The sequence below is a fragment of the Arachis ipaensis genome, chromosome B1 (assembly GCF_059453495.1).
Source record: "Arachis ipaensis isolate K30076 ecotype BB chromosome B1, ASM5945349v1, whole genome shotgun sequence".
NCBI lineage: Eukaryota > Viridiplantae > Streptophyta > Magnoliopsida > Fabales > Fabaceae > Arachis > Arachis ipaensis.
Window position 1 is genome coordinate 76312426 of NC_142436.1, and position 26914 is coordinate 76339339.

At 33.3% G+C, this 26914-nt stretch overlaps 1 protein-coding gene across 1 annotated transcript; it reads left to right on the forward strand.

Annotated features, from left to right (window-relative positions):
• The first annotated feature begins 14676 nt into the window (after positions 1 to 14676).
• On the forward strand, positions 14677 to 16883 carry LOC107631713 (F-box protein At5g50450-like). The gene is made up of 3 exons (XM_088501478.1): positions 14677 to 15291; positions 15375 to 15537; positions 15664 to 16883. The coding sequence occupies exons 1-3, from the start codon at positions 15116 to 15118 to the stop codon at positions 16411 to 16413; spliced, it is 1089 nt and encodes a 362-aa protein (XP_088357604.1). The 5' UTR covers positions 14677 to 15115; the 3' UTR covers positions 16414 to 16883.
• The last annotated feature ends 10031 nt before the right edge of the window (positions 16884 to 26914 follow it).

Below are 26914 nucleotides of genomic sequence, written 5' to 3' on the forward strand. Positions count from 1 at the left end.
TTCCCGGCGACGATAGTGGCATTCTTCGGTACAGAGGCAGCTTCTTCCTCCCCCATCCATGACTAGCCTTGATGGTGTTGGGAGCTGGCAGCAACGGTGACGGTTTGGACGAGGATGACGATGGCGACACGGACGGTAACTGGGCACATGCATCACTCTCTCTCTTCGCGAACTCTTGCTTCTACCTTACCCATGGACGATGCTGGCTTCCCTCGGCGGCGACAACGACGCGGACTGCAGCAGTAGTGGCGGCGAGCTTCAGCTGCGACAAAGGAACGGCAAAACAACGTCGTTCTTCTTCTTCTCTAGCTCCCTCTTCCGCGTCAGCACCAGCGCCCTCTTCCTCAAAATTACTTTAAAATATTATTTGTTGTATTAAATTACTAATTGGTTTTCAATCAAATACTCTAATTGAAATTATAAGGTAATATAATTAATTTTTTTATCCCTAAAACTTAAAATATTAAATTATAAAAATATAAATTATTTAAATCAAATCATATAAAATTTTTATTATTTTAAAACTACTAACTTTATAATTTAAATATAAAAAATAATTTAATATTTATAAAACTCGATAAAAATTCTAATTTAAATAGTCAAACCTTATTATTTTTAAATTTTTAAAACTTTAAGTTGTAAATAGGAAAATCCTCAATAATTATAGAATTTAGATAAAAATCTTAATTTATTTTAAATTTAATTAATTAAAATTTACTTTAATTATCTTTAATAAAATAATTTTTAAAATTAAGGTTATAAATAAATAAATGATTTAAAATTTGTTCATAATAAATTTTTTCAAAAATTTTGAGTCTTACATAAATTTGTATGAAATAATGGTGGTATAATAGAAAATTATAAATAGTTAATAATATTTACAAGGTTTAATTGGATTCCTGCACCAATTTTTTTTTTCAATTAGGTCCTTCTTTTAGCAGTAATTGGCTTAATTTTATAGGAACTAAACTAAAAATAAAAAAATTGGTACAGAGACCTAAATAAAAGAAAAAAAAGTGTAGGAATTTAATTAAAAAAAATTTGGTGCAAAAATTCAATTAAAAAGAAAAAAAGTATAAGAACCTAATTAAAAATTTTATAAAATTATAGGGACCAACAGAATAAATAAATCTATTTACAAAGATTACCGTGGTAAAAAAGATTTTTTAAGGATGATATTAATTACATTAGAAGAAGAATAATTTAGTATAGTTTTTATTATAACTAAGTATAAACTTCCGAATAAAAATTTAATGATCCTATTAATTACCTTCTTTATATATAATGATTCTAAAGTGATTGCACGAATAAAATTTTAACCCAATGATCTTATTAATTATCCGTTAATAAAATTTAAATTCAACTAAAAATATTATTAGATATTTAAAATTTTAATAAATAATATTATTGATAAATTTTAACTATATTATTAATTATTTTATCATTTATATGCAATAATTTTACATAATTGATAGAAATAATTGTTATGTTAAAGGTATTATTTATTATTAGTAGATTTGAACTTAATTATTATATTATTTTATCATTTATACGCAATAATTTCACATAATTGATAGAAATAATTGTTATGTTAAAGGTATTATTTATTATTAGTAGATTTGTTAACTTAATTATTATATTTTTTACTTAGTTAAAAATAAAAATGAAAACAAATTTAAATTACGAAAAAAATTTCATATTAAAAATTTAAAAATAACATATTCAAAAATAACAGTCGTAATAATATTAATTGAGACAACAATTTAAATTTTTCTAAAATTAATTTAATCAAATACTAATATTAGAACTAAATTATTTAAATAATATTTAAGTTATTCTAATCCTTACACAAATATTACAATCATTTTCGAAACGATATTTTCAAAATGACAACCAACTGAAACAACGTCATTTGTTCAAACATTTAGAATTTGCGCAAATTTTAGATCATCCTCTTGTTAAATAAGCTTTATCATATACTATCCATGTAATAGTCATATTGAGAAACTAATTAATTGATCTTTGTTTCTATTAATGGCATTGTATTAATGCACCACCAGAAGATCGGTAGTTTTTGAAAAAACTTACAATATATATACACACATGTTATAAAATTATTTTTATTGCGAAAAACTTAAAAGAAGAAAATTTAATACAGTACTAATATTTAAAATTGCATATCCAAACTTGACACAAATTTAATAAAATTGAACTTAATTGAGAAAATTCAATCTCATTATTATATACTCCACTTTAAAGATTTTCGAGTAGACATAGAGCATGAAAATGATGGAATTTGAACTTGGCCTGTAAAACTTCTTAGAAGCAATTGCTCAATTAAAAATCGAGTTTCTCTTAAAAAATTAACTTGACCCATATTCCATTAGGTTGGTTATAATATATGAGTAAATCCAATCATCCTTCCATAAAATAGAGTTAATTACCCTTCATTGAACTCTTACATCTATGTAATTAGAACCTGAAACTCTTGCATCTATGTAATTAGAATCTGAATGAGTGAGTACAACTTGAGATGATATTTGATGAATGTGGTGTATTGTAAACATTTTTAGCAAAAGATAATCACGCCTTAATATATGACGAAAAGAATAAGTTTGAGTAAGAATAATTATCAAAAGAATAATAATAGAATGATTACATAAAAAATTGTAATTTGTACCTTAAAAAGATCAATTTTGATGAAAAACGAAGAATACGTTCTTATTCTATAAAATAATCAAAGAAGAATATCAAATTAAAAACTTAAACAAAATGCTTTGGCTATCAAACTTTAGACCCATAAACTACAAAAGAAATAATATATATAACCTTTAATAGTACAAAATTAATTATAGAAATTTATTATTGATATCAATTTCAATTTTTCATTGATTATGTTTGATTAAAATTATATTATGATGATTGATAATTAAAATGATTGATAATTAATATAATTAAAATGATTGATAATTAAAATGATTAATAATTAATATAATTATTTATTAAATAAATGCTAACTTTTATATAATTATAATAAAAATATTTTTTAAAATAAATTTAAAAAAGAGAAATATACATACTAATATCAGAACACACACATTAACATTTTTAAAGTCAAAATACAACCTATTGTAGAATGATATAATGAGTAATACGTACAGAAATCCAAAGTAAAAATTAATTCATTGTGAAAAAAAATGATACTTTCTCTTTTTCTTTCACAAAACCTACATTTTTTACCCTACAAGCTTAAAATAAGCCATATTTAACCCATTTTATGAGAACGCCCTTAGCCTCGACATTAATTATATAGGTGTAGATTAGCGATAATTTTGTGATTTATTCAAATTATAACAACAAGACAAAATATTTATTTTATTATTATAAAAAATATTTTAAATATTTTATCACATGATAAAAATATTTTAATTTTCATAAAATTTTTAATTTAATATTTTTTATAATTTTATTATTAATTATAAAATATTGAAAATAAAATACAAATTTTTGTCGCATTAATAAAATACATATTATTATTATTATTATTATTATTATTATTATTATTATTATTATTATTATTAACACAAAAATTATCACTAATCTGTATGTGGAATGGCATTTTCGTAAAATGGATTATAATGTAGTTTATTTTAAATCTTATAAGATAAGGGAGCGTAAATTTTGTAAATGGAGGAAAAGAAGTGTTATTTAGATATCCATTAATTCTACTACTCTCTTATTTATATTATAAAAGACTTGGAGGATAGTAAAAGAAAAAACTACCAAATTAACAATAGTTTATTAATTCAATTATATATTATATGTTATCAGTGAATTATACAACTATTTAATAACATACATTATTGTAACACCAATAAAGATAAGTACCTTTAAAATATATTACTCAATAAGTATTTAAATAAGAAATTAACTAGAAAAGAATTTAGTTTTTATTCTATCAACTATCAAAACATGAAAAATAAATTTATATGTATACGTTAAAAAATATATATATAATAAGGGGCAAAAAATCACTGCATGATGAATTTATATGAATGACATGTAGCGTGTACTACATTATTTCAAGCTTTGAACGTGGAATTGCTTTTCAATAATGCTCGATTCGTTGCATTTCTTGTATGAAATAGTAGCATCGTTGCATTGTTGTTCAATGTTCATATCCTATTCAAAGTAATTTCAAATTATAAAATTTATATGATTTAAAATGTTTTTATTTCTAATTTAATTTTTTAATTATCCATAAATTAAAGAAATTATTTTTTTTAAGTAGAGATTACGCTAGAACGCAAATAACCTAGGTATTAGGCGATCTGTAATTACATTCCAACTCAAAAAACAATAAATTTGGGTAATTAACGATATTTTTATTTGTTTTTTTTTTTAAAATATATTTTAATTTATTTCAAAAAAATTTCCGAAACACCTAACCACCACTAACATATATATGTTACAAGGCAGCAGCTTAATTTGGTTATTAGAAGTAAACTAATTAAAACTCCACAAACATTCTCAGCCGAAAAAAGATAATAATTCATTGCGAAATTCTCAAGGTTCACCGATGAAACATATGTTTGAAAAACGAGGATAGCATGATATGAAAATTGATTATGGAATTTCATTCTTCTTATCTTTTCAAATAAAATAAATATATTATCATGTACATTATTGAACTTAGGATCTCTGCATACAAAAAAGTGTATACTATTATTGCAAATATTATTATCTCATTAGTATTCAAAGATTTTTTTTCTAAATTTCTATCGTTCATCAGTTTTTTTTGGGTACAGAATAAAAATCAGATAAATTTTTGAATTACTCTTAAAAAAATAGATGTTATAGTGTTGTCAGAAGGTAAATTCAGTCTAGCAATGAGTTCTATAGTATTTTTGTTATGATGTCTAAATTATCTAACTTCTTTTTTAAAGTAAAAAATAAAATATTTAAAATAAAAAATAAATTATGTAAAATTTATTAAATATTATTTATTTATTTTTTTAATAATTTAAATAAAAAATAATAATCACCATAACATTCACCATTCAGTCTACTGCATCAGCGTTACCACGGGCTTCATCCACTCATCCTTTGTCATTCAATCCATCACAGAATTCTAAAATGAACAAAGCCCCTCTCACCTAATATGGTTGTCATGTTCAGTCGTCCCAACAATGAATGAGGACAAAGAATGTGGGTCATTTAAAAAAATCAATAAATTCATTGAAACAATAAATCCAGCAATGATTCATAATAATAAACAATTATGTTATATTACAGATAAATGTAATCCCTTTATATTGATTTAATGATTAGTTTATTAATTCGTTTAAATAAATATTAAAAATTTAAATTATATTTTATGTATATAATATTTTATTAATTAATAATAAATTTTTAAATAAATTTTAATCTATAATAAATTAATCTTAGTCTATTAAATAAATTGAAAGATAATATATAAAAAAAGTTACGAAAAAAATGCTATTTTCATAGTAATAATGATAGTAAAGAATATAGAATAATATAAAAATGTAATGATTAAGGTTGTAGAAAAAAAGTGCATAAATTATTATTATTACTGAATGAAAATGGAAATAGACGAAAGAGAGAGTGTCAAAGATAATTTCCTTTTCGAGTTAAGAATAAACTCTTTGATTACTCCATAAGTGCATATCACAATATATTCTTCTTCCTAACATAATTGATTCTTCTCTTCTATAAAACTCCTGTAACTAATTCTCCAGTTCAGCCTTGAAAAATAATCCCCTATTTTGCACTCTATTTCTTACTTAGCTTACTAACAAAATCCTTCATCCAAGATAGGACTTTTCTGATTTTTATTGGTTTGAGCTCTACTGTTTGCACTAACTCATTTTCATGAGTTGGCCCAATTTTCTCAATTACAGCTTGATCAATAATTGGACTTATTATGGAGCTATCAACTAGCCCACCCTCCAACACAACCTTGTCCTCAAGGTTGATCTCAGGAAAAAATCTCGTCAACTCCTCTAAGTCTTCCCACGTGATCTCGTCCCTGGAAGCCCCTTCCCAATCTACCAAGACTTGAGTTTGCACACCCTCATTAGAAGCCATGGAACGACTATCAAGGATGGCGACTTGTTGGTTTAGAACTATACTTGCAACGCGATATTTTTGTGAAAATCTTTATCGACATTTTTCCTCCATCATGCATTAACAGTGCAATTACCAAAATAGGCTAAGGAATGTCTGTTCTGCGTTAACAGTGCACCAATACCCTTATGGGATGCATCCATATCTACCGTAAAAGGCCTAGAAAAATCTAGTAATGCTAGGACTGGGGTATGAATCATTGCAGCCTTCAACTGCTCGAAGGCTCTATCCACCTCTTCACCCCAATGAAAATTATGTTTTTGAGTAACTCAGTTAAGGGAAGAGCGATTTGTGCATACTTATCCACAAACTTGCGAAAATACCCTGTTAACCCAAGAAAGCCCCTAAGTTGTTTGAGAGAACTTAGCTTTGGCCATACTTGAATTGCTTCTATTTTAGATGGGTCAACTTTCACTCCATCTGCCCCAACAATATGGCCTAAATACTCCACTTGCCTTTGACCAAAGAGGCACTTTGATCTCTTAGCGAACATCTGGTGCTGGGATAAGACAGTGAGGGTAAGCCTGAGGTGGTGCAAGTGGTCCTCCCAAGTCATGCTATAGACAAGAATATCATCAAAGAAAATAGCAACAAACTTTCTCAAATAAGGTTGAAAAACCTTATTTATAGTAGCTTGAAAGATTGAAGGGGCATTAGTGAGAACGAAGGGCATGACTACAAACTCATAATACCCTTGGTGGGTGCGAAAAACCGTCATGTGAACCGAATCCTCATTCATTCAGATTTGGTAGTAACCCGATCTCAAATCAATCTTAGAGAAGTATTCCGCACAAAAGAGTTCATCAAGTATCTCATCAATGGTCAGAATGACAAATTTATCCCGAATGGTAATAGCATTTAATGATCTATAATCGATACAGAATCTCCAACTCCCGTCCTTCTTCTTGAGTAGTAAAACAGGGCTGGAAAACGTACTTTGACTCTCCCAGATTACTCCCGCCTCGAGCATCTCTGCTACCAAAGGTTCAATTTCCTCCTTTTGAAAATGAGGGTACTGATATGGTCAAACACACACCGGTTGTGAACCCGGCAGTAGGGTGATAGCATGGTCTATGTCTCGGTTGGGTGGCAGCTGAGTTAGTTCATTGAAAACCTCTCTGAATTCTTCTAAAACTCATCGTAGTTTTGGCTGCACCAGAGTGTCTCCCTCCTCATCCTCTGTCACCACCTTAAGATAGTAGAGAGTGGTGTCAACCTCCGATGAGAGCATCTTTTGAAATATTTTGTTACTTATAACGTCAGCTTGAATCAATCATTCACCCTGTAGCTTTATTGTAAAACTTGCAAAATTAATGAATAATTAGCCAATAAATTAATTATTATTTAAAAAATTAGAAAGTTAAATTTTATATTTTAATGAAGTAAAAATAATTAAAATATGAGTTTTGAAACTAATTTTAAAGGTTTTGGTCTAAAATTTTGGCGAAACACGTCAAACCGGTTGAACCGGACCCAAACCAAACCCATGGCCCAACTTATAAAAAACAAAATTCAGTCTTCTTCTTCTTCATTATATGAAGAATGCTGAAACCAACGGGGAGGAGAAGGAAAGAAGCTTGAAACCCTAACCTCCCATTCAATTCCACGTAACTTTCAATCCGGAGCTCATAAATTGACGAGCCGTTAGCGGGCACATGTGTGTCTCGAAATTCTCTACAAAATTCATAGATCAATTTGGTAAGAATCTAGTAATTTCTTACTCAGTCACTCTTCCCTAATTTCAAAATTTAAGATTTTGATTTTGAGAAATCATGTGATTTTGATGTCTTATGACCAAACTAGCTTGCGAGAATTGTTGGGTTTTGTTCATTTGAGTCATGGGTGAGGTAAAGAACTCCTAATTCTTGGTAAATTTTCAATTTAGTGAACTCTATATTGATTATAGTGATAATATGTGATATTAGATTGAATTTGGATATTGGTTGGAGTTGATTGATGATGTGGAGCAAGTGATGCTGAGTTGAACTTGTTTGATTGAGAATTTGGAGCTTGGAGCTTGTGGTGAGAAAGACTTTTGAAGGGTTTTGTGGCTTAGGGAGGAATCGGCCAAGGTATGGTTTTGGTTTCTCGTAGATAATATATAATATTTTGTGAAAACATAGATTAGATGACCATAGGATAGGTTAGAAATGTGAAAACATGTTAATGCTAGAAACCTTGATGGAAATGTGAAATTATATTGCGAATAAGTTGATAAATGATGATTTGATTGAGTTGGTTGCAGGAATTGTGTTAATTAAAGTTGTTAATGGGAGTTGATGAATGATTATTGATAAATGTGAGTATTGATGATGAAAGATTGAGTATTGGTTGAGTTATGTGTGTGTGTGTGTGTGTGTGTGTGTGTGTGTGTGTGTGTGTGTGTGTGTGTGTGTGTGTGTGTGTGTGTGTGTGTGTGTGTGTGTGTGTGTGTTTGTTGAATAATGAATGAATTAAGAGTTGTAAATAATTTTGATATTAGAATTGGTTTGACTTATTGGAAATGATTTGAAAAGGGTTTGAAAGGTGGTTTGGTTGGGACTCGAGAAGGGTGGCAAAGTCCGAATTTTAAAGGAGATGTTGCTGAAATTTTTCTAAAAATTAGAGATTTGGTTTAAAGTATTATTTAGACAAGTATGGATAAAAGAATTATATTATTTGACTTTGATTTATAAAGAAAATAAATGCATTATGTTTTGGAACTTGATTTATTAAGAAAAGTATTATGTTGGAGTTTCAATTTATCAAGAAAAGTATTATGTTTTGAGTTTTATTTAGTTAAGAAGAGAATTATGTTTTGAGTATAAATTATTGATAAATGGAATGGGAGGTGTGATGATGATAATTGTTGAATGAATTGAATGATGATGAGGATGAATTTGATATAGAAATATTTTGTGGGGATCGTGGTTATTTATCGCCCACCAGATTTGATAAGAAATTATTTTGTGGGGATCGTGGTTATTTACCACCCATGTGTGTGCTGTTTTCCAATTGAAAACATCTGTGGGGATCGAGGTGGTTTACCGCTCACCAGGTGAGGATCGTGGTACTGTACTGCTCACTAATTTTCAAGAGGACGATGTCCGAATTAGCTACTGGACATGTCGGGTTGGCTATATAATCGACAGATGAGACTCATCAGCTATAGGGCAGGCATACATCATATGCATATGTGTATTTTGTTTGATTGTGCATTAATTGGGCTTGCCTATGTGATTATCATGCTTACCTGCTATATTTGATACCTGCTATATCTGTATCCTACTTGTGTTTATTTTGTTTGTATTGCTTATCTGTGCACCGGAGTTTTGGAGGATTGGAGGAAGGCAGAAATTAGGGCTTAAGTTAGAAAGGAATTAGAAATAAGAACTTTAGATAACCTATCCTGTTTATGGTTTTCAATTTATAAACTTTAAGATTTAAATCTGAGTGTCGGAGTTCTAAGATCACATCTGGCTTTTTCAAGACCTTATATATTATGTACGTGGGCACCATTATTCTTCGAACACGCTTTTTCTTCTTATTCTTCTTCTTCTTACTTACACACTCATCCTGTTGTTGCTGCTGCTTCTTCTTCTTCTCTTCCTTTTTTTTTTATCATCTTTCTCTTTTGTTATTGTCGTCGTGATCACTACCACCACCACCACCTCCTCCTCATCCTCGTCTGATCATCTTCTTCCTCCTTTTTTTCTTTTCTCATTTGATTTATTATTTTTCTTCTTTTTTTTGTTACTCCTTCATTATCGTCACCATCATTATCATCATCGTTACCATTATCGTTATCGTTATCGTTATCGTTATCGTTGTCATCGTCGTTATGGAAGTTATAGTTAAAAATTTCGGTGTTAGAGTGAAGATATTTCGATGTTACCTTTTAGAGATTTATGTGTTATTTTACATATTAGATACACCATCTTCTTCTTATATGTAAATATCACTGTTAATTTTTTTCCGAATTTTTGTACTTGTTCTGTTAATTTCACTGCGTTATCCACAGATTTCTTCACTTATTATCTTTTCTATTTAAAATTTGTGAATCTGCAACTCAAGTCTTCATGAAATAAGTGCTTAGTTCTATCACATCATTTTGTTGGAAATTTGGTATTAAAGTGAAGATATTTCGGTGTTATTTTTTAGAATTTAATGTGTTATTTTCTAGAAGAGATAAGCATTCAATTCAATGAATTGAATGTGTAATATTTTTTAGAAAAATTCAATATTTTTTGTGTCGTGTTACTAATTTTTTGTTGTTAATTCGATGCTATCTTATTTCATTTTATAGAGTCAATGTAATCTTTTAGTATGTAATTTATTTTCTATATTCTGTATCATTATATTTAAATTCTGGTATCACTTTAAACAAATTTTGATGCTATTTTTGTTTCTGGTAGGAATTCAATCTAATAAGTATGAACCCACATTCATTCAACTAAATAAAAGTTCAATATAGAATATACATATTAATTAAAGTCTAATATGAGAAGCAAGAAGAAGTAAAAGCAACTGAAAAGAAAGAAAGAAAAAACGAAGAAAAATAAGAAGAAAAAAAAATGCAATATCAAAGAAGACATTTTTGTGTCTTTATAGCAAATTTCAGTGTCAAAATTAAAAAAATTCTGTGTTATTGGTAAGAAATTTTGGTATATTTTTTTTTGCACAATTCAAAATTCTCCATCATTATCATCATCATCATCATCATCATCACCATTTTCTTCTTCTTTGTTTTATATTATTCTCATAATTCTTATTTCACCCTCTTAACAAGAATTTGTGTCATGATTAAGAAATTTTGGTGTCAAAATTGAAAAACTTATGGTGCTATTTTTTGATAAATTTTGCATAGCTCAAAACTAAACTTCTATGTCACGAATAAACAGTTTTGGTGCTATTTTCTGATAAATTTTGCATAACTCAAAGCTCTTCCTCCTCCTCCTCCTCCTCCTCCTGCATAACTCAAACTCCTCTTCCTCCTTCTCCTCCTCCTTAAAAAATATATAATGCTACAAAATCACCAACACTACAAGAGAAACGTTGAGTACCATCGGATTTACAGGCGGAATAATGAAAATAATCTGCCGATAAATTGATTACTGTTAGATTTTGCGTTGGATTGTATCTGATGGTATAAATCTCGCCAGTAAATATTTACTAGCAGATTTATTTTTTACAATGGTAATTTGTGGCAAAATTAGCGGCGGAATATGATGTTTAAGTTATGATGCCTAAGCATCTGTAATAATTTTTATGTTTTTTTTTATTAGTTTTTATAGTTTTTAAATAAAAAAATTCTTATGTTTATAGTGGAGTTTTAAAACTAATCAAGTATTTGGAGTTTTTTTAGAATTATTATAGATCCAAGTTATATTTTCAAGAAAATTTACAACTAAAGGGAAATCTGTGAATTGCTGTTAATCATGACCTCTTCATACTCAAGTGATCATAACTTGAGATATAGAGGTTCGAATGAGGCACTTCTAGTGGCGTTAGAAAGCTAATATCTATATCTTCAGAATGATATGGATATGTCTATAGTGGACGTTTAGTTTGAGCTGTGCACGACTAGCATCTTTTAATTGCGAAAATCAGCGCCCAAAACACCAAAACTTGAAGCCCAAGCCCATTCCACCTTCCAGGAAGTTCTAAATTCAATCGAAAGATTCAAGATTCAAGATTCAAGATTCAAATGATTAGTTGACATTAACTTCTTCTAAAAAGATAAGATTTGGCTATTAGGATTTATTTTTAGATTAGATTTGAATCATTGTTAAGATTTTATTTGAATTTAAGTAGATAGTTATCTTATATTTCCTAAAGAAAAGATTAGATTTAGATTTTGAAATTGAATTCTAGATAGAACTTAGGATATAAATAGGTAAACAAGGTTCACAAGGAAGACATCTGGGAGAGGATCTTTGGATCCCTCGTGTCTCTCTTCTTCTCTTTTGTTTTTACTTTTATTATGAGCCACTAATTCCTCTGCTAAAAGGTTAGGAGCTCTGTTTATGTTTCTATGGATTATTAATATAAGTTTCTTTTATTTTAAAATTTTGCATTGATCTATTTCATTATTGAGTTATTCATTCTTCATCCTTAAAGGATTAGTAGTATCAAAAGGTATGCTAATCCGATCTTGAATTTGTTTATTGCTTCAATAGAACTAATATTCGAATTATGCTTGAAAACTCTTTCACATGACTTTTGAATCGACTAGACATAGTGATTTTTAAAGTGTGCGACACATACATGATCTTCAATCACTCTAGTTTCGAATACGTGACATATAATTTGGATTAGAACAACTTTTGAAAATTATATTTTCTCATAAGATTCAATTAGACAAACCTAGCTTAGATACGTGACATATAATCTGACCTAAGGACTACTTTTGGATCTTATGAGGAACTGAATCGGATTTGTACTTAACCTCTTCAATTAATTGATTGACCAAGACATTGGCAGTTGGTTAATTGAAGAGAAGCCGAGGAGTCAAGACATTAGAAATTGGTTAATTAAGACTCGTCGTGAAAAGATCTTTGCATGCTTTAGAATAGAAAAACAAGGTTTGATTTTCTTAGGGCTTAAATATCTGCAAAACCCCTTAACATTCCCTATTCCTGAATTATTTTCTAACTTTCTAAGCCCTTTTTCAGTTATACTCTGCAATCCTAATTCTTTCCTCTTATATGTTTTTTCTTTTCTTCAAGATATCCACAATCATCTTGCCAAGATTTGATCGATCTAATTTGAGATTCAATTAGATGTTGCTTGCTCAATCCTTTAATCCCCCTGAGAATGATATCCACTCACCGTTGTATTACTTGAACGATTTGGTGCACTTGCCAGTATTTATGAGCAAATTCAATTTTTGCTCATCAAGTTATGACAATTTGATGTCACTTACCGTGGAATTTTTCCAACGGTAACTGTTGCGCCAAATGTTGAAACTTCGCATTGCGTTACTGTCGGAAAAATCCGACGAAAGCATTAATTTTTATTTTTTAAAAGAATCTGGATAATCATTACTGTTGGAGAATTTTCAACAGAAAAGTCAATTTTTTTTTATTTTCTTCTTCAAACTGCCGACCTAAGGGTGATCAGATCACCGGTGTCAACTACCATTTTTGAACAAGTTGGGTCATCAATTTGGTAAGGTTGCTGACCCCTCTATCATATCTGACTTGATGTAACCTCTTAGCTTAATCTTAATCACAACAACACAACTAGACTTGCATGACTCCAGATAAGGAAAAGAGTATACCTGTCGTGCATTTTGAGATAGAATAAAAGGAGTCATCACAACAGACTAACAAGAATACGCGTTACCAAAATTAGAGTTTAGTACAAATATGTCAGAGCACAAAGCTAATCTAACGTAAATAGACACCAACATGTCGCCAGCTTCAATGGAGCAGCGGCATAGAGATAATAGACAGAGAAACAAGAGAAAGGATAAGAGAAGAGAAAGAGCATTCACAGAAGTGAGGGGGAAGGGTTTTGTGTTTGAAATTTATCCAATTTTACCGTCGGATAAGATATTCGTTGTTGCCTAAGCGCCGCATTTCACTAAAACCTGTTACCGTCGAAAAATCTTGTAGTAAAATCCGACGGTAACATTGGCACTAATAAAATAAAATTTTACGCCACTATTTACCATCAGATTTAGTAACAAAATTTTTACTTTGACGATAATTTTTTCGAGGGACGAATTTTCACTCGTAACTATCGAAAAATCCGACGCTACATCCGCCGTAACGTCTAACGGTAAATCTAACGGTATTCAATATTTTTTTTGTAGTATAGAAAGAGGAGAAGGAAAAAAAATACAGCAATAACAGTACCAATAAAAGAACGACGATGAGAAAAAAAATATGCAAAAAAAATGAACACAAAAAAAAAGAGAAAAAATACAAAATATAAATATTCACGTTAATACAGAATTAGAACGTATAAATATGCTCTTACTAATTTAATTAAACTTGGTTGTAAAAAAAAATTTGAATTTATAACCAGACTATTAATCTATTATATCATTAGTCTATAACTTTGTAAAAATTATTATTATTATTATTATTATTATTATTATTATTATTATTATTATTATTATTATTATCTCTCTCCATTTATTAAAGGTTGATCGTTTATTACTATTTTTCTTATATTATTTTTAATTTTTGTTTTTTTTTAAATAATTGTATATAGTCAAACAAATTTATAATAATAATAATAATAATAATAATAATAATAATAATAATAATAATAATAAGAGAGTTGCTATTTTTACTTACCTAATGATACAATATGTATAAATAAACATAAATCTATTTAATATAATGCAATTATATTCTAGAAGGAAACAAGCATAAGATGTCAGAAATTCATTTACTTTTAAATTTGTTGAAGGTTTGAATGACCAACGGTGTCAACGAAGACCGATTGTGCATCAAATTAAAGGCTACTTCTTTAAAAAAATATTAAAATATTTTCCTTATGAATAAATAAAAAAATGAGTAAACAAAATTAATTACCAGAAGATATAGAATCATTCAAAACAAAATCTCCGAATTAAAACCAAATCTAGAGACCAAAAAAGCAAAAACACCAAACAAACGCCAGTGTTTTTGTGGTTGGTTGTTTGCGAAGGAAGACCAGTAGTGTTAAAAGTTTAAAACGCTTATCAGCTTATAGTATCTTGATACGTACGTGGGTCCGTTTTCACAACCTCCCATCTCTTCAACCTTAATATATAACGTTTCTGTCTCTCTTTGTTTCGCTGTTACACAGCAAAGTACCCAATAACCCACCACACACAAAACAGAACCATAACCAGAACGTGAAATTCATCCATATTCATAACAATTACAAAGCTAAACAACACACATCACACAAAGTTTAATTTTATTATTTCTTTCTTTTTTTCCCTGTATTATTAAGTGCAAAATAAAGAGAGTTAGTTATTGGGAATATGAGAAGGCCACAGCATCATCCACTAAGATGTTGTATGCAGAAAAACCGCACCGACAAAAACATCCACCACCACCCCCCCATGGGAGGGTTACCAGACGATCTCGTCATCTTCATCCTTTCTAAACTTAGTTCCTCGGTTTCTTCTCCTTCGGATTTCATCAACGTTCTCTTGACGTAAGTTCTCGCCAGTCATCGGTCACCACTGTATATATATGTATATTGAAACATTCTTCGTTAAAATTTACATGAATGTGCAGATGCAAAAGATTGAACCGGTTAGCTCTCGATCGACTCGTGTTATCGAAACTCGGCGCCAGGGCCTTCGCTGTGAAACCAAAAAACTGGTCAGATTCCACTGACCGCTTCCTCCGCCGCTGCGTTACCGCCGGCAACGTCGAAGCCTGCTACACTCTCGGAATGGTAAGTCTCCACCAGCCTCAACATTCTAATAAGTCATGACTGAATGAATGAACGGTTTCAATTTTCTCGAGCATTTTGCTCGTGTGTTTGTGTGATTTATAATTTTTGTTTTTTGTTCTTTTTAAGATCCGCTTTTATTGCTTGCAAAAGCGGAAGAGCGGGCTCTCGCTGATGGCGAAGGCGGCGATGAATTCTCATGCGCCGGCGCTTTACTCGCTGGCGGTGATACAGTTCAATGGCAGCGGCGCCTCAAAGAATGACAAGGATCTCCGCGCCGGCGTGGCGCTATGCACGCGTGCTTCGCTCCTCGGCCACATCGACTCGCTCCGGGAGTTAGGCTACTGCCTCCAAGACGGTTACGGTGCGCGGAAGAACGTGGCCGAGGGGCGTCGGTTGCTCGTGGAAGCCCACGCGCGTGAGCTAGCGTTAGTCATACGCGAGGTCACTCGGTCCACCACCCCCTCAAACTCCTCTATGCTGACGTGGCTAACTCGACGGTTACGCAATCTTGCGTGCCATTCAGGGTCGTTTCTTCCGTTACTGGAGGGTTACGGTGGTTACAGCGTAGCTGTTCAACCGGTGAATTGGTTTATGAGGGAGTGGTTTGAGTCCGGTAGAGGGAGGTTGGGTGAGGGGCTGAGGTTGTGCGCGCACGTTGGCTGCGGGCGGCCGGAGACGCGGCCGCATGAGTTCCGGCGCTGTTCGGTTTGCGGGAAGGTGAACTACTGCTCACGGGGGTGCCAGGCGCTTGATTGGAAGCTGCGGCACAAGACGGAGTGCTCCGAGTTTTTACCGTGGGTGGTGGTTGTAGAAAACGACGGTGTTGGTGGGGTTGCTGCAGTTGTTGGCGGAGGTAACGGTGACGTAGTGGCCTAGTGGGTGTAGAACATGTGCGTCGTATGGGGGGAGGGGAGTGGAGATTTAATTTGGTGGAACTGAACCAGAACATAAGAAAGGAAGAGAAACACAGTGGAGACTTCGCTGCGTTAGAGACTCAGGTTCGAAGACAAAGATTGAAAGTTTTAATTTCTGGTAAATCCAGACTAACATAGAATAGAAAAAAATTATCTAAAGACAGCTGAAGCCGGGGCCATTTGTGATTCTTGTTATTTTTTATATAAGGAAAAAATATGCACACATGACACCATAAAGACTTGTTCTAATAGAAACATATATATGGTGGGGATAGAACTCATTGATTATTTGGGATTTTGGGCTGCTTACTCATTCTTTGAAGTCAATGACTAATAATGCCATGTAATTGGGTCTGATAAAAATTGAGTAACAGTGAGCCACACTCAATACATTTTTTTAATTTGATGCAAACATATTTACATTCCACTCAATATCTTTTCACATGGGATGTGTTGTCCGGTATGACTTATATTTTAATACTCAGTTTAATTTTTAAATAATATTTTCAATTAAAAAATCAACTTTGTTAAATATATACTAAAATAAATCACTAAAATTAATCGGTAGTATATAATGCATTTTAAAATATAAAAATTACATTAAAAATAAAATAATAGAGAGATAATAATAATTTAAAATTATTTTATTTAATTTAACATTTATAATTTTATTCACATAACATCTAATATTATATATTTATTTTAGAAGTAATTAATAAATATAAAATAAAATAACTTCGAATTTATTTACACTAGTTTTTATTGTCTTTTAAATATTTTTGTTAAAAATAAGTTCAATTATATATATATATATATATATATATATATATATATATATATATATATATGAGTTTAATTTTGTAAAACATTTTATATAGTTGTACAATCACAACTCAATAGATAAGGTAGTATGTGATTGGATATAAATAGTTTTATATTGAAAGTACATCAAACTTAAATTCTATATTTATACAAAAATACATAGTGGTTAATTTTAATATACAAATAATATTTTGTCAAAAAAATATATTATAAAAATTAAAAATAATTTATTTTGCAAAGAAAAATTTTAAGTAAAATATTGATGTTCTAGTAATTTTAGTTAGTGGTATTTATTATAAAATATATATATATACCATAGGTAAAATTATTATAACACAAATATTTTTGAAATACTTGCACATTTTATTATTTTCCATGGTGAATGAGTGCAACTATAGTTTTTTTTTTTTTTTTTTTTTTTTTTTTCTGCGGAAAAGCTCTACATCTATGTAAAAATTATATGAATGTTATTCAAGTTCCTTCTGTAACACCCTAAGTTATATCCTATCTTTGAGGGTCTTTAAATAAGCTGCCACACTCGATAGAGAAAGAGACTGAACGTAATCGTTATGCAAGGATGGGAGGAAGTACGTGTGAAGAGGAAAACAAGTAGTACTAAAACGATGATAAATATGAAATAATAAAACTTATCCATGAGTACGGTTCAAAATAAAATGCTTAGCGGTAATTAAACAAAGAAAAACAAACTAATACGTTCTAACTAATTTCGTCGAAGAGGCTCCCATATTTGTGTCCTATCCTATCCTTGATTAGGACCCTTCAGTTATTCAGGAATCGAGGTACCAATGGTTTTCCTCCAACACCTTTTCGCGCAGTGAAGATCCGGTTTCGTTGTGCGGGATGAACTAAGACTCGACGGGGTGTCGAAGTGGGGAAATAGGGCATGTATTCCACCTTTGGACTTCCGCAAGGGTTCAATTCCTCCTTTGGATCCTCTTCCATGGTGTCTTCCTCCTGGTCAGGGTTGTTGGATTCCTCCTCCTCTGCCTCGGAATCTGATTCGAGGTGTATCACTTCAGATGACCGTTTCTTGAATGCTGAAGCGCTCTTATCTAGGAAGGTTACGACGGGCAGCTGGGGTTCTCTTTCCACGAACTCTCGACGTAAGTAGATAGTTTGGAGCACGGTAGTAGTGATCGCAACTACCCACGCGTGCTTCGAGGGGTCATACTCAGAAGTTACCTTCGGGGGTACTGCGTCGTCTCAATCCGCTGTGCCATGTTCCTCTGGAGACAGTATGGGAAAAGAAAAGGGATGAGAACTTAAGTCTCAGTAGGAGTGCTATGCAACACCTCCATATCTATCTCCGGCCCACGTGCGGGATTTTAAAAAGGGGTCATACGATATGGCATGTAATATGAACCTGTTGTAAAGCGTAAAACATATAGGTAAAAAAGAAAGAACATAGAAAAAAATAGAAGGATAACATCTTATGTATCATCAACATAATCATAGATAAATAAAAAAAAAAAAACATAAAAATCAAACTTTCATTCATGCTTTCTCTTTTCTTAACTTTTATGGAAGGTATTGAGCTCAAACCGGTATAAAAGGTGGGAGTCCCCTTCCCTTACCAAAGGTTCTTATCCCAAACATTTTGGCGATCACCTTCCCTTACCGAAGGATCATCTCGATCGATCACCTTCCCTTACCGAAGGATCATATCGATATCTTGTCTTTGGGGGTCACCTTCCCTTACCGAAGGATCATTCCCTCAGTTCAATTTACAATCAAGGTTATTTAGACATACACAAGAAGGGAATCATATCAACAAAGATATATTATTATATAAAATTGATGGGATAATCCCCTTCCCTTACCGAAGGTTCTTATCCCAAAGGTTTGCCGATCACCTTCCCTTACCGAAGGATCATCTCGATTATCTTGTCTTTGGGGGTCACCTTCCCTTACCGAAGGATCATTCCCTCAGTTCAATTTACAATCAAGGTTATTTAGAAATACACAAGAAGGGAGTCATATCAACAAAGATATATTATTATATAAAATTGATGGGATAATCCCCTTCCCTTACCGAAGGTTCTTATCCCAAAGGTTTGCCGATCACCTTCCCTTACCGAAGGATCATCTCGATTATCTTGTCTTTGGGGGTCACCTTCCCTTACCGAAGGATCATTCCCTCAGTTCAATTTACAATCAAGGTTATTTTAAGCATACATAAAAAGAGGGTCATACAAGAAGCATTCATGAAGATGGATAAAATTAGGATATACTAAATAATTAAATGTAACATGGTAAAAAGGTATGTACTCTCAACATTAAAGGAACATAAATGATATAATGATATGAAAAGTCATGTAAATGCACAGGATAAAATTAGGATATATTAGATAATTAAATAAAATATAGTAGAAAAGTATGTACTCTCAACATTAAAGAAACATTAATGATATAATGATATGAAAAGTCATGTAAATGCACAGGATAAAATTAGGATAAACTAGATAATTAAATAAAACATGGTAGAAAGGTATGTACTCTCAACATTAAAGAAACATTAATGATATAATGATATGAAAAGTCATGTAAATGCATCGGATAAAATTAGGATATACTAAATAATTAAATAAAACATGGTAGAAAGGTATTTACTCATGAATCAAGAGATTATGAATGACAAAAATAGATAGACATGGTCAATATGGATAAGGGATGAGAAAAAGGTACTTAATGCCATGAGACACATGAAAGATAGTAACCATGCATGGATGGAAGAAAAATAACTAGAGCATACTACATGCCAACATAAAGTGAGAAAGGCATAATTCCCTACTCTTTTTTCTAACGCTTCTTTGAGCTTGCCTCTTGTGTTTGCACACAGAATATATTTTTGTAGAGAGAGAAGGGAGAGGATTTGGTATTTGAGAGGAGTGATTTTCTACCTATAGGTACACCCCTATTTATATACATTTGGGGATAGGGTGGTTGGGATAATTTTAATTTCAAACGGAGGGTGGTTACTAGATTCCTATCCATAAATTTAAAATTCTAAGCCTATCTCCTAACTGATTTTCAACTTTCAAATTTAATTTTGTTTCTAGAAGGGGTGGTTGTTACACCTTCCACTCCACGTCCCACACACTCGTGTACACGCGCCTCATATATAACGTATATAACCTAATCCTTATTTTGCCTGATCAACCTTTCTCAACGTAAACCTTTCCATACAACGTCAACCTTTTTCGCGTTCTTCTTCTTCTCCTCCTCCTCCTCCTCCCTCCTTCTCCTCCCTCATTCTCCTTCTCCTTCTTCTTCTTCTTCTTCTTCTTCTTCTTCTTCTTCTTCTTCTCCTTCTTCTTCTTCTTCTTCTTCTCCTTCTCCTTCTCCTTCTCCTCCTCCTCCTCCTCCTCCTCCTCCTCCTCCTCCTCCTCCTCCTCCTCCTCCTCCTCTTTCTCCTTCTCCTCCTCCTCCTCCTCCTCCTCCTCCTCCTCCTCCTCCTCCTCCTCCTCCTCTTCTTCAATCTAATTAAATTCGTTGCTCTCCTTTATTCTATTTTTCTTCTCTGCATTATGGATTTGGATTGACTTTAACGTAATTAGCTTCATCATTCATCTTCTTCTTCATTTTCTTCTTCGATCTGCACTTCTAAATTGAAACAATAAATGAATCAACTTCAAATCAGTTGAATGAGTACAATTTGGATAATTCTTCCGAAACGTATCAATTTGATGAGGTTTGGATTATTGAATTTTGAATATAATTCAATGGAATAAAATTGCTAATTTTATTTGAAGTGAATTGAATGGACTGAGGTGATCTATATCTGAATTGAATTAAATTGAATTGATAATATGTAACTATGAGTGTGAGTAACTGTGAGTAATTGTGAGTAACTTTTCGGTTTGGTAAGTACTAAAGAGTTGATTCACCATGTGCATGTGTTCGGTTCGGTAAGTAGAAAGGAGTCTAAAAAAAATTAGACGAATATATTCGGTTTTATTCCCTAAGCACTATATAATTGTTTCACCGTAATTAAGATTTTGGTTCACCATACTTAAGATTTCGGTTTACCATGCAGACCAACTTATTGTGGATGAAAAATTTGTCCCAAAGGTGGGAATACTTTTCAAGACACTAGAAGAAGCTGGAAAGTTCTCCAAACATTATTCCAAACTTGCCGGTTTTTCTACCAAAATAGGGAACACGACTCGGGACGGAGACAAGATTAAGAATCAACTAATTGTATGCTCTAGAGAGGGGAGCTGAAAATCAAAGATATCTCCAACTTTGAAGACAAACCCTTCAGCTAGGTTAAATTGTCCGGCTAGAATTTACGTACACATAATGAATGATGTTGGTCTTTGGACAATTTCCAAAGTTATTTTGAATCACTCACATCCTTGTTGTCCAGACCAGGCTGAGATACTCAAACAACACAGGGAGCTTAGCATGTTCATGCGTCGCACCATTGAAACCCACGAGGAAGCCGGAATCAAACCGAGAAAAACTTACCAATCATTTGTGGCAGCAGCTGGCAGCCACCGTGAACTAGGTTTTATAGAAAAAGACGTAAGGAATTACATCACAAGGGAAGTACGGAATATTTCCGAAGAAGACGATGCCAAAGAATTTGGGAAGTACCTAGTTAGAATGAAAGAGAAGAACCAAAATTTCTTCTTTGAGCTCAACCTTGAAGGCGATCACTGCATTAAACATGCATTCTGGGCTGATGCAAGAAGCAGGGCTGCATTTGATTATTTCGGAGATGTGGTTTCATTTGACACCACCTATAATACAAACAGGTATTCGGTTCTTTCAAACATATTTTGGATGTTCAGTGAGTGTATATATTTTGGTGCACCTCATTGTGGTTGTTATTTATGTAGGTACAATTTAGTTTTAGGTTCTTTTATTGGCGTGAATCACCACGGCTAGTCGACACTTCTTGGATGCGCGCTGATGAAAAATGAGGACATCCAATCATTCAAATGACTATTTGAGTGTTGGTTACGTTGCATGGGAGGAAAGGCACCAAAAGGTATTCTTACCGATCAATGCACATCGATTCAAAGGGCAATTGAGCTGTGCATGCTAACAGCAATTCCCTGCTGGTGCATCTGGCACATTATGAAGAAGATTCCAAGTAAATTAAATGGCTACAAGGGGCACATCGATATTGAACAAGAGATGAGCCATGTTGTTTGGAACTCGTACACAAAAGATGCATTTGACAGAAACTGGAACGATTTTCTTACAAAGTATGGCCTCGGAGGCAACAAGTGGCTTTCAGGTAATTGAGGTTTCAATTTGAATTATTTTTACGCTCATATCTTTTTTTCCTAAAGCATGCACTGTTTTTGGTTCACTAGACCTTATAGTTTGGGTTTGGTTTGCAGAGTTGTACGAGGATTGTAAATCCCGCTTAAATCAGTAAATAATTAGTCAATAATTTGAATTTTTATTAGAAAAAACTAAAAATGCAAAACTAATATTAAAATAGGGTAGAGCTCGTCAAAACGAGAATTTTGATATCAATTTCGAAAATTTAGCCCAAAATCGGACCGGAAGGCCGAACCAGTTGAACCGGGGCCCAAACCGGGTCCGTGGGTCCAACCGGACCCATAACTTAAAAGAGACAGCAGCTCCTTCTTCCCCCATTTCATGCAATGAGACCAAATAGATTGGGGGAGGGAAGAAGAGCTCTCAAACCCTCATCCACCTTTGATCCACCATAACTCTTCTGTCCGAGCTCCGATTGCCACACCGTTCGCAGCCACGGGTCCAACGCGTCGAGCTCTACATTTCTGTCGGATCAATTTTACTAGTAAGCTTCATTTTCGTTTCAGAATCTCTACTCCCTTTCTTTGGTGAAATTAAAACCTTATAGTGAAATCTTGCCCAATTTGGTGTTTTAGGTTCGAGTTAGCTTCCGGAGCTTGTTGGACTCGAGTTACTACGTATATGGGTGTGGTAAGGATCACTTAAACCCTAGTTAATTTTGAATTCTTGATGAAAAATTTGAATATGGATATGAATGTGAATTAGGAGTGAATAGAGACATATATAGGCATTGGAATTGAAGAGTGAATATTTGGAGGCTTATTGGTGATCAAGGCTTGGTTTGTGGCTGGTTTATTTGAGCTTGGAGGGGCTGTGTTTTGCTTGTGAGGTTGTCTTGGGTGGAATAAAGTGATTGGCCAATGTATGGTTTAGGTTTCGCGCGTTTAATATTTAAGGTGTTGTGAAAACTTAGGCTAGAAGAATCATAGGTTAAGTTAAATTAGTTAATTGCATTAAATGATTAGTCTTGTGATGTTGTTGGAATAAATTGTGGGTGAACATGTATTGGAATTTATGAGGTGTTGAAGTTGTTGAATGTATACTCTTGAAATTGAGTTAGTGATGGAAATTATGATCATGAATTGTTGGTATTGAATTTGTGTTCTTGAAACCATTAATGAAGGGTTGATATATGTTAATAAAATTTAATTGTTATATGTTGATAAAAGGTTGATATATGTGATGAAGGGTGGTATAGGTAAAGAGTTATTATAAGTAAATGAGGGGTTGTTTATATATGAGGTATATGTTGATATTTATTGATGGTAAAGGTCTGTTGAATTAGTTAAAAGTAATGCTGGTAATGGTTGTTAATGAAATGTGCTGATATGGTATTGATATGCAAGTTTTGATGGTAAGAAACATGAGTTTGATAAAAATGAGGTTTGGATGTGAATTGGTAAAAAGCAAATTTTGATGAACTTTAGAAGTCCATAACTTACTCCTCAAATTTTGGATGGAATTGTGATTTGTTGAAAATGAAAGATGGTTTTATGAGCTTTTGAATGATATCAATTTTGTGAAAAACGGAATTTTGTAGAGAAATTTATGAACGTTAGAAGTTTGGTATATAAATCTGTGTTACAGGGTACCAAAAACAGGTTTGGAGCAGCTTTCTGGGCATTCTGCCAATTTTGGAAAAACGCCCATCCACGAGTATGCATGGCCCATGCGCACGCGTGGACCACGCATACGCGTGGCGTGGCATTTTTACGACGCATGAATGAGAAGCCATGCGTGCGCGTGTGTGCATTATCACGCGTACGCATGATTCACGCGTACGCGTGACTTGCTGTTCGCTCCACGCGTGCGCGTGGCCTACGTGTACACGTGACTACTGCCTGCTGCAAAACCGGTTTTTGGCTGTTTTAAACCAATTTTCCACTTCTAAACCTCCATTTTCTTCCTTTTAAGGCTTAAAGTATGGTACTAGGTACAGTAGATAAATAAAGCTAGGAAAATAAGATAACTTGAGGGTGAAGTAAGTGGTAAATGATGGCTTTTATGCAGAAGATAAGAATATTAAAGAAGTTTAATGCTAAGGCTTGATAATTGATGATGTATTGATAATGAAAATGAAATGACTTATGAATAATGATATCTAAGATACGAGTTTCCCTGGGTAAGAACTGTGGCTTGCCACCACGTGTTCCAGGTTGAATCTCGACACTCTGTTGACCCTACGTCGTAAGGGTGACCGGGCACGTATAAATTTTCGGGTATGGATAGCCCCCATTGAGCGATTACTTGATGTTTGAATGTGAAATCTATGCATAGGCTCTTGGGAATGCGTGACGGGGGACAGTCTAAGGTTTTCGGACTTGTTGGGTTAGCTGGATAACTGACAGATGAGCCTTATCAGCCATAGGACAGACATGCATCATATGCATTTGTTTATTTTGATTGCTATGCATTTTCTGGGTTTGCCTAATTGATATATACCTCCTGCTACCTGTTATACTTGCTACTTGCACTATCTGCTCATTACTTGTGCGTGAACTTGTTTGGTTGCTTGTCTCTACTGAATTATGGATGACGGAGGGATGGAGGAAAGGGTGAAATAGTTTGGTGTTATGTTAGGTTTGAAATTGAGTAAGTTAGGCATATTTAGATTACCTACCCCTATTTATGGCTTCTTTTTAGTAATTAAGTTGGATAACTGAATGGTTCTAGGATTACCTATGGCATTCCCAGGACCTTATCTATTATACGCGTGACACCTTTACCATGCTGAGAACTCCCGGTTCTCATTCCATACTGTGTTGTTGTTTTCAGATGCAGGTCGAGAGGCTCCTCGCTAGGCGTCTGGATCCTTGAAGCGAAGTAGTTCCTGGGTGTATTTTGGGTTTCTGTTTATATAGATGTATATATGTGTTTAGCTTACTCTCCAAGAAACTTGTGTATGCTGCTCCTCATAGAGGTTGAGGGAGAGATAGGAGCTTATTTTGGTATTTTGGTGTATTTTGGGACACCTATGAATATATATATATCTCCTCCGGCCAGCCTTGGCTTTGCAGGCTGAGTCAGGAACTAGTTATGTTGTATACTTGGCCTTCTTTTACTCTGTTACTTGTTTTTATCTTTATCTTTTAAGTTTCTTAGCACGCAAGTAATCGTATCTCTTGAGTGTTGCACTTTTCATTTTGCGATTTTTGTTTACCCGTTTTGTTCATCCTAGTATATTATCTTTTTCCTCTATTATGTATTTATTTTGCTCTTTAGAGGTCCGTAACACCACACTACCTCTGTTCTACGACTTAAGCATAAAACTCTGTGTAGTAGGGTGTTACATTATGGTATCAGAGCAGTTTGTTCCTATAGAGCCTGAGGATGAACTGATTGTGCTTCTGTGCATTCTCTGTGTATGTGTTTATGTGCTATTAGGATATCTAACTGATATATGTGGCATAAACATTCATGAGCATGCATTTGGGACTCAAAGCACTAAACTTGCAATATTGAGACTGATCAACTTGATATCACTTGTTTGGTGTGTATAGGGACTAGATGTCGACTCGCGGATGCGGACGCGGGCGAGGTAGAGGCAGAATAGGCAATGTTATGCCTGAAGCGTCAGGGAATACTCCTAACCCTGTAGACTTCATGGCCGCTTTAGGCAATATGGCAGTAGCAATGCAAGCGACAACTGAAGTCCTGGGAAATCAAATTAATAATGGGAACAATGGCAACAATGGTGATAATGGTCCAATGTCGCTCTCTTCCTTCTTGAAGGTTCACCCTCTGACTTTCAGAGGGACCTCGAATCCTATTGATGCTGATAACTGGATACAGGCTATTGAGCGGGCATTACAGGCTCAGCAAGTTCCTGATGAATAGTGGGTTGAATTTGGAACCTACTAGTTGCATGGTGAAGCTCAACACTGGTGGCAGGGCATGAGGCGCATTCTGCAGCCTGACGGGGTTGTGATCTCTTGGAAGTTGTTCTGAGAGGAATTCTATAAGAAATATTTTTCCACCTCAGTTAGAAATGCCAAAGAACTCGAACTGCTTCAGCTTAAACAGGGCCAGATGACTATTACTGAGTACACCAGTAAATTTAAGGAATTGTGCCGCTTCTCACGCATCTGTCAGGGAGCTCCTGAGGACTTTGCTGAGTGAAAGTGCATAAAGTATGAGGGAGGCCTTCGGAGTGACATTCAGAGCTTTGTAGCACCTATGGAGATTCGGGTGTTTTCTAAGCTTGTGATTAAGAGCAGGGTGGTGGAGGGTTGTGTCAGAAGGGCTGCAACAGAAAAAGGGAGTATGAGGATGTCATTCCAAAGGACCACAGGGAGGAATTTTGCACCTAGGGACAGACAGTT